Source organism: Arachis ipaensis, chromosome B10, assembly GCF_059453495.1.
Source record: "Arachis ipaensis isolate K30076 ecotype BB chromosome B10, ASM5945349v1, whole genome shotgun sequence".
Taxonomy (NCBI): domain Eukaryota; kingdom Viridiplantae; phylum Streptophyta; class Magnoliopsida; order Fabales; family Fabaceae; genus Arachis; species Arachis ipaensis.
Window position 1 is genome coordinate 130315699 of NC_142435.1, and position 18408 is coordinate 130334106.

Sequence of the window (18408 nt, forward strand, 5' to 3'; positions counted from 1 at the left end):
AATCCAGTTTTAAAATCAGTTTCTTTAAACAAAAATTCAATTTTAAAACTAGTTTTTAAAAATAACTAGGTATCAATGTACTAATATAGACATGCAACAAAGAAATGGATAGTAATTTTCTTTGCAACCTATTAGTTAATCCAATAAGGCAACTCAATTTAAAATATTTCTATTTCTCCCTAAACATTTCCTTATTAACATGAATTTGCACGTCAAGTAGTTATTGTCACCACATTGCAGATCAACAACATTAAGACTGTTTATTAAGTAAGCCATGCAAAGCAAACTTGAGCAGTAGCATAAAAGTGAAGATTGGATCAGAACAAGAGAAAAAATTGGATATGATAGAATGCAGGGTATAGTAGCGAATTTCAGAATATTGATTTGAAAATTACAAAACTTGCATTAACCACATACTTGTGCTCTGTTTTGGAACCATCAAAGGGCACTTCAAGCCAGTGCCTCAAATTTCTTAGTCTTTCTTCCTACAAAAGGAATAAATAACAAAGAACAATAAGCAACAGGTTACATACCAAATAATATATAAACTACAAACAATAGATAAAATTCTACAAAATGCAATAAGATGTCATTCTTCAACATATACTAATATAAAAGATAGGCACACTCCAAAAATAAGACAGTGAAGGAATCAAAATACTGATGAATTATAAGTTTGAATATATTTATTAAGGCTTGCTTTTATCATGTGAAAAATTTACATGAATATTTCAACAAAATACACATAATCAGTTCTAAATAAACATCCACTGCCTGCCTACATCTTTACAAATAATACCTCAGACATTCAAGACACTGAGTCGCAATATCAAACTAACTCCAGTGATGAGATCATACAAGCATATACAATGACAATCTTTTCATATTAGATTGAGTCGGCTACATATACAATGACAAAATTGTGCTATCTTAATTATCCTGAAGCTTCTTCACTTACTGAACCTCCTAATTGATGTGCACCCTTTAAGACAATTCCGTTACCCTGTACTATTACGTTACGGAGAGAACTCCTAACCCAGCAAACGAAGCCGCTACTCCAACACACAAGTTGTCTACGAATGTTCAGCATCTGACAAGGGCGCCATCAACTTTTCACATGCGTGTCTCAATCCCAACGGCTAAAGCAGAACCCCTTTATCTTTGTACATTATGAGATCTGTATGCTATAATTCTCCTTCAACTAAATATCAAATTCTTTATATTTCTGTATTTTTATCCAATAGTAATTAAACTTAGCATGAGATAATTTGACACAAAAATATCTAAAATTTTTAAATTTTTTAAATATGTAAATTATTACTCTAAAAATACTTATAGAACCAATATATGAAATATTTAGATTTAATAAAATATAAAGTGAAGTAAAGTTAGGTGCCTAACCGTTTTTTAAACCAAATTTTTAATTAAATCATTGCACGTTTTGTATATATGCGGGAGCTGCTTTTTATGCAAATTTTTTTTTTTAACAAAAAATAGGAGACTCAAACTCGTAACCTCTTAAATGAGTATGGAGAGACTATACCATTTGAACTATAACTCATTGGCTTTTATGCACTTTTTTTTAATGTTATTTCTTTGTTATTTTACATTGTTGTTTAATTTCTTCTCTTTTTTTTTAACTCATCCTTTTTTTATTTTTACCATCATCATTCTTGTCGTCTTCATTTTCTTCTTCTCTTATATATGTTCAGAAAATTAGAATACAAAAACTTTGATGTAAAATACATAAATTTTAGTATATAATACAAAAATTTTTAAAGAATCACATGTCAGAATATTAACACCCAACCAATAAAATACACACAGTATATCAATTTTGGTGTACATCAGTACATCACATAAATCTTGGTGCAAGCACAAAAATTTTAGTGTGTAGCATAGAAATTTTTAAAAGACAACTTACTTAAACCATTAACTCACTCAACTAATAAAATACATTCGTAGCAAAAATTTATATGTTATATATAAAAATTTCTATACTATTTAATAAGTGTGTTATATGCAAATTTTTATATTATATCAATAAATTTTTGAACTTTTCAATCAAATTTTTGTGCTACAAAAACACAAAAAAAAAAGTGATAACGTATGTATATTTTTTTTGTTAAACTTATATCACCTTAATTAAACTTAATTATAAAAATTCTTGTACATATAGCATCACCGTATAAAATGAATATCAAAATTTAGTTGTACATAACGAACTGATCGATACAATAGATATCTTTAATAACAGATAACATTGGATGTAACTTGCCAATGAGTAATAGTTCAAATGACATAGTCTCTCCATACTCAATTAAGAGATTGCCGATTGCGGGTTCGAATCTCCTATCTTTGGTAAAAAAAAAAAAAAAAAAAAACGGATGTAACTTTGCTTAGCCATTTAATCGTAACTCCATGTTTATCTTATTATACTATTATATTTTACTATAAAAATATAAAATATCTGTAGCTTAACACTAATAAATAAATCAACTCAAATGCTTTTCACAAGAGATCTCAAGATCATGGCTTTTAATGCCCCAAGAGCAAAAATTGGTTTACCAATTTATATATCTTTTAAGGCGGAGAACTTTTACAAAGAATAATCCCAAAGCCATCCTTAGAGGATTGAAGGTGATTTACTCAACTCAACTAATACATGGATATAACATTTTTCACATTATACCAAAGATTGATGACTACAAGGAGACCGGTGTCATGTTTCCCACTTAGAGAAAACCATTTCAAGGCCAACTGTAAGATACAATAATCATTTATAATTCATAATAGATGATTAGCAGATTAAGAATTTTGTGGAAGGAGCCATCATAACAAATTTTAGAGACCAAAATTGCAGGATTGAACAAACTCTAACTCAAAGTCAACAAACTTTGTCCAAAGTGGCTTAAACTGATTCATAGCAATGTCAAGCCATGGTTTCATGTTACCATTGAAGTGGACCACTGCCGCATTGTTGATCTCTTCCATGCTGATGCTTGGGTTATAACCAAGCCCAAGAACATGCCATGATTTCTCTAGTGGCTTTGTGGTTGAGTAGAATGTGATAAGACCTGGAGGTAATGTCCCTAGTTTCCATAATGTCCTGTTCTCATTCTGCAACAGCATCAGCATAAACCAACTTAAATATGGTAAACAATAGTTGTGAGGCATGATTCTAATGCAGAAAGATTGCAAACAAAATATTAATATATCCTAGCTTCTGAAGATGCAGCCTCTGACACATTAAGTAGCAATCTACACATGGAATCATATAGTGAGTTACATTTGAGATTTAAGAATGCAATTTATTAACACCGTTATGGCATAATCAAATTAATAAATCTCTCGTAGTCTTACCAGATTCTGCCAATAATGGTACTCTTCCGTGCACTTTTCCCTTCTCCAAGCATCCAAATCAAAGAAATTCATTCCATACGCCCATGCGCAAGCCTTAGGGTTGAATTTTGCTTTTATCAAGGGGTGTGAGAAATTCATGTACTGTGCATATCTATGGAATGATCCGAAACATGTTTCTACAGCTCCATTCACCTTGCCATCCATATCAATCTTCCATAACCCAGTAAGGTCCTTCTGAACCACTATGTCATCATCCAAAAACAGAATCCTATGGAGCTTTGGATACATCTCAGGCAAGTAAAATCTCAGGTGGTTTAGTATTGACAAATACTTTGGATTCCTGAATTTCATATTTGTAGTGTCCTTTGTGGCGTTCTCAAGCTTGTTTTCAAAGTAAAATTTCTGCAGGTTAGCAGATTCCAGCTGTCGAAGCACCGGCACGTACGATGAATTCAGGAACGTGTAGTCTTCAACTGCCTTAACCTCAATATGTGCCCCATTATAATCCTTCAACTTAAACATCACTTGCATCGCTCCAAGATTCATCTTATCAGTCACAACATGAAACACATGTTTCCACGGTTCCTTTGCATTCTTTGTGGCTGAATTGACCACAACAGATGCTGCAACGACGTTGTCCGAGAATATGGCATAGTGATAAAGTTTAGGATCTTCGAGTTCTGGAGCAGTAGGCTTCCCCTCATCCAAATACTTCTCTGGATGTGCAATCCTCTCCTCCATCAACCTCATTGAGATACAGTGCAAGCTCTTCGGGATTGACTTAGCTGCAATCAAGCTGGAGAAAGCTCCTTGCTTCTTTGCCTTGGTCAACTGCTCATTCACAGCGAAAATTGTGTCCTTCAACTTCTGAATCTTTAGCTGATTATCAAATGATTCTTTGGCTTCACCAACTACTTGGCGAGCTGTCTTAATCCGCTCCTTTACTTCCTTTTCCAATTGGCGAAGCACTGCTTCATCGATTACCCCATCAGAGCCGAAGAGGGAAGTGTACTGAGGTTTGTTCATTAGATACGAGAAGTCCCTTGAGAGTTCGGCAAAAACTCTAACAACCTTGGAGCTCTCAAGCTTGAGTTTCTTTGCATAGGATGCATACATCAATGCAAGTATGCGGTGATCCTCGGCTTGCTTCTTGATGTGGTCCAACCGAGGCTTCAATGGATCTGTTTTCAAGGCCAGAATGGATCTCGTTACAGATCCAAATCCACGTGCAACACCATCAGAACCCTAGTTCAGAATCCAAACATCAGATTAGCCAAAAGATCTCTTTTCATTAATAGACAACTTAGAAACCAAAAGATTTTGAAAAAAAAAAAAAACTTTCTAGTGGCATTCGATCTGTTTCATGGAAAATATCCAAACAAATGAATCTGGTTCTATACTTCTCAAGTCACTTTCACCTCCCAAAAGTTAAAAGAAAGATGAAAATAAAATAAAAAAAAAATCCCCTTTTAGTAACATCTTCACTCAAAGTTTCTTTTTGTTTCTACAGAAATTAGCAAACCAATTGATAAACTTTCGGTTGAATTACGTGAACCAAAAGAAACATAATCACACTAAAGAAGTACCCTGGTCACTTGGGGGAAAAAATCCATTTGTTTCTCGGGAAAATTACCAGGAAAATAAAGCCTAAAAAGGAGAGAAAGTAAAGTTTGAGTGTTAAAATAAATGAAACTCACGATGTTGTTGTTGTGGCGGTGGTGGTAGTGGTGAGTGGTGAAGAGAAATGAGAAAGTGAAAAAAATGCAGAGAGCAATGGAAATAGCAGAGGTTAAGACTCTAAAAGAGAAACTGAAGCTCCGGTTCCCTTTGGTTTGTGAGTTTGCCATTGTTTGGAATCAGCATCAACGCTTGCAAGGGAAATAGCAGAGGCTAAGACTCTAAGGATGCTCCCTGCTGCAGTTAAGAATGGACCGGCTTCTGCAAAGAAAAATGCAAGCTTTGATTTTGATAGCTCTGAAGCCCGAGAATAGCAGCTTTGATTAGGAAAATATAAATTTTTCATTAACATATATCTTTAAATTACTTTCACACAAGTATTTCTACGAAAAGATCGAATGCAATGTTAAATTGGACAAAAATATGCAACATAATCAAAGATTTTCTGTATTTAGTATAAGCTATATACGCAGAGTAATTACTTAACAAAAATTTATAGCTCTTGAAGCCCCAAAAACGGACAAGAACATCATCTTAATATAATCATCATGCATAAAAAATATCTCAAATTACAAAGGCATCAAGGAAAATAATTACTACATACTTCAGCCACTGACAAATTCATACAAAACAACATAAAGGATTGTCTAATTTATGTGAAAGAAAAAAAAATTAAGGCCTTCTGCCTTCCGTTTGTCTTTAACTATACTCAAATGACAAGCAAACAGAAGCAAATTAAGGCTCCAGAATATTAATTACTTCATTCTTTCATAAAGTAATAAGGTTTAACACAAAAGCAAATTAATGCTCCATTTGAGCATAACAGAGCCCAGAGATTAAAGAGCCCCTACTGAATTTAATCACACATTGAATTTACATCTCATAAAGAGGCAATATCAAAGCTAATCTAATAAAATAGATCGATGAACAAAGAAATTTAAAAAATTGAATTCATATATGTTAACACATCAAGTCATCAATAATCAATTAATTAGAAAACAAGATCTTGAGAGAAGCACAAAAACTAGACGAGAGCAGATCAGTGGAGAGAACTGACCGAAGGCGAGAGAATTCAGAGGCAGCAACGGGACTGGGGAAGCAGAGAGCAGAGCAGCGGCGGCGAGAGCAGATTTGAAGCAAAAACAGAGCAATGGCGGAGAGAGGCACAGAAGAGCAGAAGAGAGCAGATCGGCGACGAGCTCAGAGGTGGCAGCGACGGTGGAGAGAGAACAAATAACAGCAGCAAAGAGAGGGGACTGACGCCGGAGATATAAGTGACCGCCGTTGGGGTGTTTGAGAGATAGAGGCCGGAAACGTGTGTGCGAGTGGGAGAAGAGCAGTAGAGATTTGGGGCAGTGAGACTGTGGGAGTAAACTACGCTCTGGTCCAAAAAAATGTAATTTTTGGGCTTTTTAATTTTTAACCAAAAATTACCTATTGTGTGGATTTTTTTTTAATAACAACTGTCATTTTTTATTTTTTATTTTTGTGAATTAACGGGATCTCAGCAGTCAGCACAAAAGAAAAAATTACACGGCTTGAATCCTGGCGTTTTTTAACCTAATCTAATATATTATTTTTACTGATATTTTAAAAATATTTAACTATTCTAAAATAATATGGAACATAAATAATAAGTATTTTATTAATTTTATTTTATCATAAATATTTTTATTTTATTTTTATATTAAAATAACTATTATTTTTAAATTTCAATAATTTATTAATTAGTTTATATCTATTATACTATTATATACTACAAATATTTGTTAAAAAATAATATTAATAGATATTATATAATTATGAAAAAAAAATAAGTGAGTTTATAATTATTGTTAAACAAAAATATAATTAATTTAAGAATGGATGTGTTTATAACTAAAATTAAAATCTATTAAATAGAAGTAAACTATTTGATGAAAGATATCTATATGTATTATAATTTGCATGTATATTAACATAAAACCAATATTCTGAAAATCGGACTGGACCGGTCGGTCAAACAGGTTCAATCGAGAACCGGCGTAAAAAACAGTTCAGTCCTCCTGCTGAAACCGCTAATGACAAAACCGCTAGAAAATTGTTGAACCGGCCGATTGGACTGGATCGGGAACCGACCGGTTCATATGAAATGCTGTCGTTTTGATTTGTTAAGGAAACAAAAAAAAAACCCACCCACCCCCACGCGAGTTACCCCCTCAGTCCCTCACCTCACCAAACCCGGCTCATTCCAGCTTCCTGGACAAAACACACAGCAAAGCAAGCCCTAGCTCCTTCCCAACCCAAAAATCCAGCTTCCTGGACGGAACCGCCGCCGTCGTTCGTCTGTGTCAGCGTCTCCGCAACCTCTTCCTTCTCCTTCTCCGCGGCGTCTCCCCTTTCTAGCTCGGCACGTCTTCCATTCCTAGGTGAAATCGGTGCTCGAGGCCTCCAGCTGGTGCGTTGTGGTGTCGCCGTCGTGTCTTCGTCGTCCCGCTGTCGTCTTTCTGCTGCCAGTGGAAGGTTAGTGAAACTGTGATTTACTGATTTGAGGTTAGTGGAAAGTTGAGTCTGTTACTCTGTTTCAGGGATTTGAGCTTAAATTTGTGATTTGTGATTTCTTGGGTCTTTTTGTAATGCTGCTGATTTGAGTTTGGAATTTGTGATTACTAATTTACTGCTTTGAGGTTAGTGGAAAGTTGAGTCTGTGTTACTCTGTTTCAGGTTTCAGGGAGTTGAGGTTGAATTTGTGATTTGTGATTTATGGGGTCTTTTGTAATGCTGCTGATTTGAGTTTGGAATTTGTGATTACTGATTTACTGATTTGAGGTTAATAGAAAGTTGAGTCTGTGTTACTCTGTTTCAGGGACTTGAGGTTGAATTTGTGATTTGTGATTTCTTGGTTCTTTTGTAATGCTGCAGATTTGAGTTTGGAATTTGTGATTACTAATTAGTGACTTGTTAGTTAAGCTGCTATTGTTAACTTGTTATGTACTTGTGCTGCTGTTTTGTTTTGGACTTATGGCACTAAGTGTTTTGAATTTTGAATTTGTGATAAGTGATTTGTGATTTGTGATTTTGTTATGCTGCTGTTTTGAATTAATTTAGGGGTGATTATTTGTTATGCTACTGTTTTGAATTAATTTAAGAATGATTAATGATTATTTCTAGTTATACTTTGCACCATTGCTCTTTTCACTATTTAATGTTTGAGACTGTATTTTGATAAAATCATATGGATTTGGTTGACATTTCATGTAATGTTTTAAATTTGAAAGATATTTAAACTTTATATTAGACTATAATTATATTTTATGATGTTTATTTATAATTTTATTTTGAAACAGTTTTTCAATTGAACGACCGTTTGAAATTGATTGGACCAGTAAATCAATAAACCAGTAATTAGAACGGTTTGATGATCGATCCGATTTTCCGAACCTTGCATAAAACATGACAGCTTGATGGTTGTGAAGGACATTTCTCTTATTGAGGACAGGGATTCAAACCTTATCACGCTACACCCGAGTTCTAAAATAATCATATAATAGAGCACAAATCTCGCCATCTATCTATAACGGAATCAACTTCCAAACACTATCTTCAAACTATCTACAAACTACACTCCTCTGTAAACATACACGATCATCATCTCGGACATCAATGACGAAATAATTCAACTCACATTTCAAAGAAAAATAAAAAAGTTGAGAAAATGCTACATCGGCAATCAACTCACAAGAACAATTTCATGCAAATTGGAATTTATTGTATTTTGCCATTATTTCTAGCCATCAATTCCATTCTTTTATTTTAGTAATCTAATAAAATACTTTTAGCCCACACTTTTAAACATTAATGAATAATGACTAATTGATGACAAAAGATCAATGTTTTAAAAATCGGTTCAAACCGATCAATCAGACAACCGTCTCCTTTAAAAACTGTTGCGAATCGTTAAACCAGCCAAAAACCGGTGAAACCAAACCGGGACCCGTCAGGTTTTTGACAAATTGCCCAATACTATGTCGTTTTGCCCCAAAACCCCTAAATTTTGCCTCAGCTCACACTACTCTCGTATTCGATATTCAAACGCAGAAAAGAGGCAGCCCTAAGCCTCCATCTCCTTGTTCTTCTTCAAGCTGTCCAGCCACTGGCGCTGTCGCGTCTGCTCCGCCGCCGTCCGCCGCCGTCCGCACTGCTCCAGCGTCGCATCAACGCGTCTGTTCCGCCTCTTCTTGCTGCGCTTGCGCACTTCAGCCTCTGTTCCATCGCGCTTCCATCAATGTTCATCCTCTGTTCCGCCGCGCTCCAGCCCTCGTCTTCCACTTCGAGTTCCTCATCTGTGCTCCCTCTCCCTCGCGTGTTTGAGTTCCAACCCTCGTTTGTGCTCCCTCAGCTGTGAAAGGTGATTTCTATTCATTGTTCTTGCTGGTACTGGTTTCATCCTTATTACGTTGTTTTTCTTGCTGCTATTTAAAGTTTAATTTAACATTTGTTGTTTTTGTTGTGTGTCTTACATTTTAAACCGTTTATTACGTTGTTGTTTTGCTTCTGTTTCTTACCTAGTACTGCTAGTTTTTCTGCTGCTGTTTTTGAAACTGCCATTGTTGTTACTGATGCTGTGGAAACTCTTATTGCTGATGCTGTCTTATCAATTTTTTTTACCCGCAAAATTTGAATGTATGTTCTTTATTTCAACACTGAAAATGATGAAAGTTCAACTGAAATTTTCCAAAAAGTTAATTCGTTATTTTCTACTTTCCCGTTTATATAACTAAGAGTCTAAGACTGGTAACTTGTTGAGTTTCAATTTTCTCGTCAAATTTTGATTATTTAACTTCGAGCCTTTCCACCTCTGAAATTGTTTCTATCTAAAGGTTAGCATGGGAGTAGTTAGGGTTTTGTAGCTCATTTATAAGATATTGTTTGTTGTAGTTAAAGTTCTGTCTAGCTTAAAACAAGATTCTGCCATTGTAGCACTCATACACATGGTGTTTGATCAAATGCCTAAAAGAAATTAGAAAAACCTCTCATTGAATGCAATGAATTATTTGACTTTAGTATTTCTATTTTCTTTTTTAATTTCTAGGTCCTGATGGATAAAATGGGTATCATAAGTATGTAAAAGAAAATAGTAGTACTGGAAAAAATTGATTATTAGGGATGAATGTTTATCAATTGATTTGTATTTTTGTTAGTTGTGACAGTGTTATGATTATGGTAAATGCATGAATTAAGTTAAATACTTGCATAGTTTGAATGATATTTTAAAGTTTATATTAGACTATAGTTATGTTTTAGTGTGTTTATTTATGTTTTAATTATTATTTTATTATAAAACGGTTATTCCGGTTGAACCATAGTTAAATCGGTTAAACTAATGAATTAGTAAATCAGTAGCTGGAGCAGTTCAATGGTAGGTTCGGTTTTCAAAAACTTGCAAAAAAAAATAATAAATTCTGATAGTTTCCTAACATTCCTCTTTAAATATTTAAAAATTTATATTGTATTTTAATAAATTTACTTTATATTTAATTAAACAGATTTGACTACGGTCAGACCATTGAACCAGTTAGATGACTGGTTCATTGACCGGTTCCGTTCTCACAACCTTGGGATAAACACTCGACTCGACACTCCTCATTTGCTCCTTCACCGGTGAGTGACCAGAGATGAATAATAAGTTGTAGCAAGTAAAGCACAAAAAAGCAAATGGCCACACCGAAGCCCATATCACCCTTCAGACTCTCTTCACTCCTCCGTTCCGAAAAAAACCCCTCCAAAGCCCTCAAACTCTTCCTCCACCCAAACCCAACCCAACCCAAACCCTTCCGCCACTCTCTCCTCTCCTACGACCTCCTCATCACCAAGCTAGGCCGTGCCAAGATGTTCCTGGAGATGGAACAAATCCTCCACCGCCTCTGCCACCACACCACCTTCTGCGTCCCTGAACCCCTCCTCTGCCAAGTCATCACCCTCTATGGCCGCAACCGCCTCCCCTCCTCCGCCATCCGCACCTTCCTCTCCCTCGGTTCGTTCCGCTGCACGCCAACTGTCAAGTCCTTCAACTCCCTCCTCAATGCCCTCCTCGCCTCCCGCGATTTCCAGAATTTCTCAGAATTCGCGTCACGAGTAATGGAATTCACGCAGCCAGATACTTGCACGTTCAACATTCTGATCAATGCATGGTGCTTGAGAGGCAACATTGATTGTGCATGGAAGGTGTTTGATGAAATGCGTGGCCGTGGTGTTCCGCCCAGCGAGGTTACTTTCAGGACTTTGATTAATGGTCTTTGCAAAAGCATGCGGCTGCAAGAGGCGCTGAAGTTGAAGGAGGTTATGATAAAGGATCATAAGTTGAAGCCTAATGTTAACGTGTACACCACACTGATCAAAGGTGGTTGTGTGGTTGGGGAGATGGATAGAGCCTTTAGGATCAAGGATGAGATGGTGAGAAACAATGTGAAGTTGGATGCTGCTGTTTATAACACACTGATGGACGCTCTTTTCAAGGCCGGGAGGAAGGATGAGGGGTGGCAGATTTTGGATGAGATGAACAAGAGTGGCTGCAAACCTGACTTGGTGACTTACAATGTGATGATTGCAGAGTTTTGCAGGGAGAAGAATTTCGAAGAAGTGTTTAGGATTTTGGATGGGATGGAAGGTGGTGGTGTGAAGCCTGATGTTGTGATCTACAATGTGATTATTGGTTGGCTGTGTAAGACAGGGAAATGTAATGAAGCGAATGATTTGTTTCAAGATATGCCAAGGCGAGGATGCACTCCGGATGTTGTGACTTATCGCACCCTTTTTGATGGTCTATGTGGATGGATGCATTTGAGTGAAGCTGCATTGATTTTGGACGAGATGTTGTTCAAAGGCTATGATCCTCTTTCTAGGAGTTTGAACAGATTTATAGATGGGATGTGCAGCGAAGGGAATTTTGAGTTGCTGTGGACAGTTTTGAGTAGTCTGAGTAGAAAGGAAGATATTTTGAATGAGGACATATGGAAAGTTGTGGTCTCCATGGTTTTCAATCCAAAGGAGCTGCAAGAAAACTTTGACTTTGAGCTTTTGGATACATTGGTTGTGCAATATCAAACATGAATGTAAATAAATTGCTAACTCAATATCATTCATATCTATGCTGCGGAACTATATTCAGGAGCAAATAATTGTTGTTTACCCCACTGTGCAGTTATTTTACAATTTGCACCCTCTGCATGAAACAACATGGAATTGCCTTATGCTACAATTGGTGGTGTTATAGCTTTGCCACTAATCCTTTAAGGAAGATCATTGTCAAGGTTATTTTGCACCCAAGTTATCAGAACCTGGGAAACAATAATGCCTTTGGTTGATTTGCCATTGGGTATGTTCATCCTATAAAAGATAATATAATTAATGTACATAGCTAGCCAACATGAAACGTTAGATTGTTATAATATATAAATTAGTTATTTATAGCAGTTCCAGCAGATCATGCTGCATTTAGCTAAGTGTACTATCTTTTTCCGTGATTGAGGCTTCAGTTTACAAGTGTTGCATACAGATTCTGTGTTTCTGTTATTTTGTATATCATTCGCATAACCTTCTCTCATCAGTGATATCCAACATTGCATCCTTGCCTCGTTTTTCTTAAAAATTAAATGTTGATCATTCTCATATTCAATCTTGTTTGACCTTTTTCATTGTTATGCCTCGAGTCTTAATTGGCTTTGGAGTCTAAGTTTTAACTCTTTGGGGTCTATTTACGATGGTGCACAAACTTTGACTAGCAGCTCTGAATTATGGTTGCGGTTAAAGGTGTTTCTTTATATGTTGCTACAAGAATTAGACTTGAATAGATGAATTCACTATTCTGGTTTTTGGAGTCAAATTTATTGTTAAATGGGCCTAGTATCACTTCGGGCAGGAAGGTTACTTGATTGTGTGTTTAAAGTTGTGAGCATGATGTTTTTCATTTTGGGTTCACTTTGTTTTAGTATAAGTTGAATAAATTTTGTTGGTATCATTTGATGTAATTGAGAGTGACTAATTATATTTTCCCTGCCCTTCTTTGTGCTCAGTATTGCTAGGAAAGCAAATTTGGAGAAGTCAGACTTGGAACCAGCTTTGAAAGCTCTGAAGGATAGGCTGATGACCCAGAATATGGTATATATCTATTATGGACCTTGTTTTTGTTTCCTCTTGCATATCTAATAAGTGGTTTATATTAAGCTACATTTTGCTCTATGAAACTAGCTAATTTTTTTAACACTTCCATCAATTTAGGATGAGGAAATAGCTGAGAAACTATGTGAATCAGTAGCAGCAAGTCTTGAAGGCAAGAAGCTAGCTTCATTAACAAGGATATCTTCAACAGGGCATATACGATCCCAATCGCTCCCTTAATTCTGGCTTTTCCTTTAAATTATTATAAGGCATGTGCTGATGCTGTGGTTCAAAAATCAATACGGGCAACAATGGAAGAAGCCCTTGTGCGTATTTTAACCCTTAGGTGCTCTATTGACATATTGAGGGATGTGCATGCTGCCAAGGAGCAAAGGAAACTATATGTTGCTGAATTTATTGGAGTTAATGGTGTTGGAGAATCTACTAATCTTGATCAGGCGTTGTAATTATTCTATAATTAGTACATATTTGTTTATATTAAGACAGATTTGATGCAGATTTGTTTTTTGAATAGCTTTTATTACCTGTTATTTTCTTTTGTTAATTAGGTTGTAAATAATCTTTATATTATGTATGTAATCACACTCTAAGGGAAACAATTCAAGGGAAACAATTCAGGAATAATATTCAAAAATCTTCTTTTCAAGTTGGTATCAGAGTTCCCGATTCTGAGGGCCTTGCTTTCGCATTTTTCCAGTATTTTTCCAGGCAACTTTCATTGCTGCAACTATACCTGTTTCGGTGCCCTGTTGCTGTTGCATGCCGCCACCGGAATTTTTTCGGCAAGTTTCTGAACAAGACCACCACCATCAGAAGAGGGATTTGTCGATCTACAAAGTCCAAGAGATTTTGTTGCCATCGGCCACTCCGCATACGATCTCTTTGATTGCGATGTTGCTTGCCCAGACACGATCGTCGGTTTTCTTTTTTCTTCTTCTATCTTCTTTTTGCTGTCGATTCTTACCAATGATGGATGATAAGACTGTGCCTCTCGTCAGCCCCAATGATCTACCGGTGTTACAAGGGTCGTATCGTTTTGATGGGTGCAACTATCTCCAATGGTCTCAACTGGTTTGCACTACTCTCAAGGGGCGAAAGAAATTAAATCATCTAGAAGGGAACCCTCTAGCCACGACAGACCCCAAATATGAAGCCTGGGATGATGAGGATGCTCTTATCATGACCTAGTTATGGCATTCTATGACACCAGAAATCAGCTGTAATTATATGTTCTTCCCCACTGCTAAGGAGATTTGGAATAATTTAAGTCAAGCATACTCAATGAAGAAGGATACTGCAGCATGTTATGAAATAGAAAACAAGATCTTCAATACCAAGCAAGGGAGCCTCTCTGTAATAGACTACTATGGGACGCTGAATTGTTTGTGGATCAAGTTAGATCAGTATCAAAATTTGACTACGCAGTGCACACCTGATTCTACTACATTGACACAATTTATTGAAAGGATACGTATATTTAAATTTCTGTCTGGCTTGCACTCTGAATTTGATCCAATTCGAGTTCAAATTTTGGGTAAAGAAAAAATTCCTTTTCTCTCAGAAGTTTTTCATATTGTACGAGGGGAAGAAACTCGGAGGTCAGTCATGTTGGAAGGAGGAAATTCTGTTGATGGTTCAGCTCTAGCCATTGGCAAAGGTCCTTTAAAAGGTCCATCCCTTTCGTATGGAAGCCTCCCTCAAAGGCTCACCGTGATGATCGCTGGTGTAGTTATTGTAGGAAAACGGGTCATACTAAGGACACATGTTTTAGACTTCATAGAAAGGAGAAGGTTCTCGAATGTATTTGAGGATTCAAAGGTGCCATACAAAGACGTGCTAACCACACATTGTCTGACTCAGAAAGTGTGGAAGACCCAACTATCTCACAAACTGCAAAGGAGGCCCCAGCCCTTAGCAAAGAAGATTTAGACCGTTTACGTGGTCTTATGGACTCACTTAGTAAGACATCTAGCCCTTGTGCTTTAACCATGACTGGTAAGGGTTCTAGCTTCTTATCCTTTAATGCTCCTAGCACTGAGAGTACCTGGATTGTAGACTCTGGTGCTACAGATCATATGACACCTCATTCCCTTTCTTTTTCATCTTACACTAATTCATCTGGTCACAAACAAATCACTGTTGCTAACGGTTCCCATATTCCTATTACTGGATATGGTAACATCCACCTTCAACCTTCTATCCATTTAAAAAATGTGCTTCATGTTCCAAAATTATCTACTAACCTCTTGTCTATTCATAAGGTTACCAAAGACTTAAATTGTGCTGCAACTTTTTTTCATACTCATTGTGTATTTCAGGATCTTGCCATGGGGAGGACGATTGGAATTGCTAAAGAGTAGGACGGGTTATACTACTTACCGCATGAAAAGAGTACCACACAAAAGGCACTTAATTCAAATCATCAGACAAACATACCGTCCTGGGCAAACTCTCAGATATGGCTTCAGCATAAACGTCTTGGTCATCCTCCATTTAATACCCTAAGGCAGCGTTTGGTTTATGTATCTCTTGAGACAAAGACACAGAGACATAGACATTAAAGACATGAACACAAATTATTAGTGTCTATGTATTGTGTTTGGTAAATATTGAACAAGACACAATAAAATTAGAAAAAGTCTATATTATCCTTATAAAAAAAATATCAGCCACCATTGTTACCACTATCATCCACCATCTTCACCACTTCAGATTCATCATCACACACAATTCACCACAAATCAATCAACAAAAATTTTACAAGAATCAACAAGAAGTTTTATTTTTCAACAGAAAAAAAAGGGGAGGAGAAGGTAACTGAAGAGCAAACTGTGAAGGTAGAGGAAGAGGCGGCAACGGCAAACTCGAAGAGGAAGAGGGAGAGGCGGCCATGGCATCTCGAAGAGGGAAGAGAGGCGACAGCCACAAATCTGGACGGAGAAGGAGACTTAGCGGCGACGGCGGATCTGAATGAAGGAGGAGACGAGTGGCGGCGCGCAGATCTGGACGAAGGAAGAGACACAGAGCAGCGCTCGGATCTGGACGAAGTGGGAGACGCAGCGGCGGTGGCACGCAGATCTGGGTGAAAGGGGAGACGCGGCAGTGGCTGTGGATCTGGACGAGGGATCTGGACGGGGAGATGCAACACTGACGGCGAATCTGGATGAGGGGATGCGACAGCGGAAGGAAGGAGGAGGGAGGAAGGAGAACGGTCACGGTGGATGGAGAAGAAGAAAGAGAGGGTAAATGAGTAAAAAATTGTGTCTAATTGATTGTGTCTCTATGTCTCATTATTTTGGAAGTACACTGAATACATGTATTTTGTGTATACTTGTGTACTAACGTGTCCATAAAAATTTGTCTCAACAAACAAACGTAGAACATGTTCTAGCGTGTCCATGTCTCTGTGTCTGTGTCTTTGAAACCAAACGCTGCCTAAAGTCTTTATTTCCTTTTTTATTTACAAAAATGTCTGTCAAGTCCTTTCAATGTGATGTTTATCAATTAGCTAAACACCATCGGGCTACTTTTTCTCCCAGTAATAATAAAAGTTCTAAACCTTTTGATCTTGTTCATTCTGATGTGTGGGGACCTTCAGCTATTAGTAATATTTCTGGTGCAAAGTGGTTTGTTTCTTTTATTGATGATTGTACTCGAGTTACCTGGATCTTTCTTATGAAAGATAAATCTGAAGTTTTCCACTTGTTTGAAAATTTTTACCAAATGGTTCGAACACAATTTGGAAGCCTGATTAAGCGATTACGTTCTGATAATGGAAGAGAATATGTGAACTAAAATTTTTCCAAGTTCCTTAAGGATAATGGAGTTATTCATGAATTGACCTGTGTAGACACCCCTCAACAGAATGGGGTAGCAAAAAGAAAAAATCGTCATCTTCTTGAGGTTACTCGAGCATTACTCTTCCAAACGTCTGTTCCTAAGTCTTATTGGGGGGAAGCTGTCCTAATGGCCACTTATTTGATTAATAGATTACCATCTCGGGTCCTAGACGGTGTTAGCCCTGTTCAATTTCTGACCAAAATTTACCCCTCTATCCTTATTATGAGTAGTCTTCAAAGTTGTATCTTTGGCTGTTCTATTTTTGTTCATATTCATAGTTCTCATCGGGGTAAGTTGGATCCTCGGGCAATCAAATGTGTCTTTATAGGTTATGCTTCAAACAAAAGGGATACAAATGCTATCATCCTCAAAGTCGTAGATTCTATATCTCCAAGGATGTCACATTTCATGAGTCGGAGTCCTTCTTTCCTAGTTCTCAGCTTCAGGGGGAGAGTGTTCCAGAAGCTGAGTTCCTTTAGTCGTCACCTTTTTTCTTATTGCAGAATTTCACTTCTCTGGAGGATAACAAAGACCTTGAATCAGCATCACTACTAGAAAAGAATAATGAGGAGAAAAATGAGGACATGTTTTTTGGAAAACAATATCAGCGAAGGCAGTAAGAACCCGTCCTGGTCAAACAGCAACTTCATTCGTCTGAACTGGAGGTAAGACCTCATACTCTTGAGACTCTTGACACCTCAAATACCACTTGTGCAACTAACCTAGATGATTTACCTATTGCCATGAGAAAAGAAAAAAGATCATGTGCCAAATATCCTATTTTCAAATTTGTGTCCACTAAAAATATTTTTGTACAGCACCAGAATTTTCTTTTAGCTATTGATTCTGTCAGAATCCCTACATCAGTACAAGAAGCCTTAAAAGATGAGAACTGGCTTTGAGCTATGAATGAAGAAATTGGTGCATTAGAAAGGAACGAGACTTGGGAGATTGTAGAGAGACCAACGGACAAGAAAGCAGTGGGTTGTAGCTGGATATACACAGTTACATATCAATCTAATGGCACACTGGACAGGTATAAAGCAATGTTGGTTGCAAAAGGATATACCCGAACCTATGGGATCGATTACGAGGAGACATTTGCTCCGGTGGCAAAAATAAATACTGTCAGGATTATCCTCTCCTTAGCAGCACACTTTGGTTGGGAGATGCATCAATTTGATGTTAAAAATGCCTTCTTGCATGGAAGTCTGGAAGAAGAAGTGTACATGGAGATTCTACCAGGATATGGTATCACTAGTGAAGGAAATAAGGTGTGCAGACTAAAAAAGGCTTTGTATGGTCTTAAACAGTCACCTCATGCCTGGTTTGGAAGATTTACTCAAGCTATGATATTTTTAGGGTATCGAC

The 18408-nt window shown here is 36.9% G+C and overlaps 2 protein-coding genes and 1 pseudogene across 2 annotated transcripts; 2 read left to right on the top strand and 1 right to left on the bottom strand.

The window, feature by feature from the left end:
* Window positions 1–2536: 2536 nt before the first annotated feature.
* LOC107618918 (galacturonosyltransferase 8-like) lies at window positions 2537–6465 on the bottom strand. The gene is made up of 4 exons (XM_016321098.3): window positions 6098–6465; window positions 5061–5301; window positions 3364–4608; window positions 2537–3120 (listed from the first exon to the last, which is right to left on the bottom strand). The coding sequence occupies exons 2-4, from the start codon at window positions 5208–5210 to the stop codon at window positions 2845–2847; spliced, it is 1671 nt and encodes a 556-aa protein (XP_016176584.2). The 5' UTR covers window positions 5211–5301; window positions 6098–6465; the 3' UTR covers window positions 2537–2844.
* Window positions 6466–9102: 2637 nt separating this feature from the next.
* LOC107621096 (putative pentatricopeptide repeat-containing protein At1g53330) lies at window positions 9103–13843 on the top strand. Its single transcript, XM_088483001.1, has 5 exons — window positions 9103–9427; window positions 10566–12131; window positions 12221–12394; window positions 13092–13176; window positions 13297–13843. Exon 2 carries the CDS (start codon window positions 10735–10737, stop codon window positions 12127–12129), a length of 1395 nt encoding a protein of 464 aa, XP_088339127.1. The 5' UTR covers window positions 9103–9427; window positions 10566–10734; the 3' UTR covers window positions 12130–12131; window positions 12221–12394; window positions 13092–13176; window positions 13297–13843.
* Window positions 13844–14166: 323 nt separating this feature from the next.
* On the top strand, window positions 14167–15005 carry LOC148581719 (uncharacterized; annotated as a pseudogene).
* Window positions 15006–18408: the final 3403 nt, after the last annotated feature.

Excerpts from the sequence above, each read along its gene's own strand:
- LOC107618918 (XM_016321098.3), bottom strand. The coding sequence starts at position 5,210 with ATGGCAAACTCACAAACCAAAGGGAACCGGAGCTTCAGTTTCTCTTTT. Across the intron at positions 4,609-5,060 it reads ACCGCCACAACAACAACATC|GGTTCTGATGGTGTTGCACG; the intron begins GTGAGTTTCATT and ends ATTCTGAACTAG. Across the intron at positions 3,121-3,363 it reads ACCATTATTGGCAGAATCTG|AATGAGAACAGGACATTATG; the intron begins GTAAGACTACGA and ends ATGCTGTTGCAG.
- LOC107621096 (XM_088483001.1), top strand. The coding sequence starts at position 10,735 with ATGGCCACACCGAAGCCCATATCACCCTTCAGACTCTCTTCACTCCTC.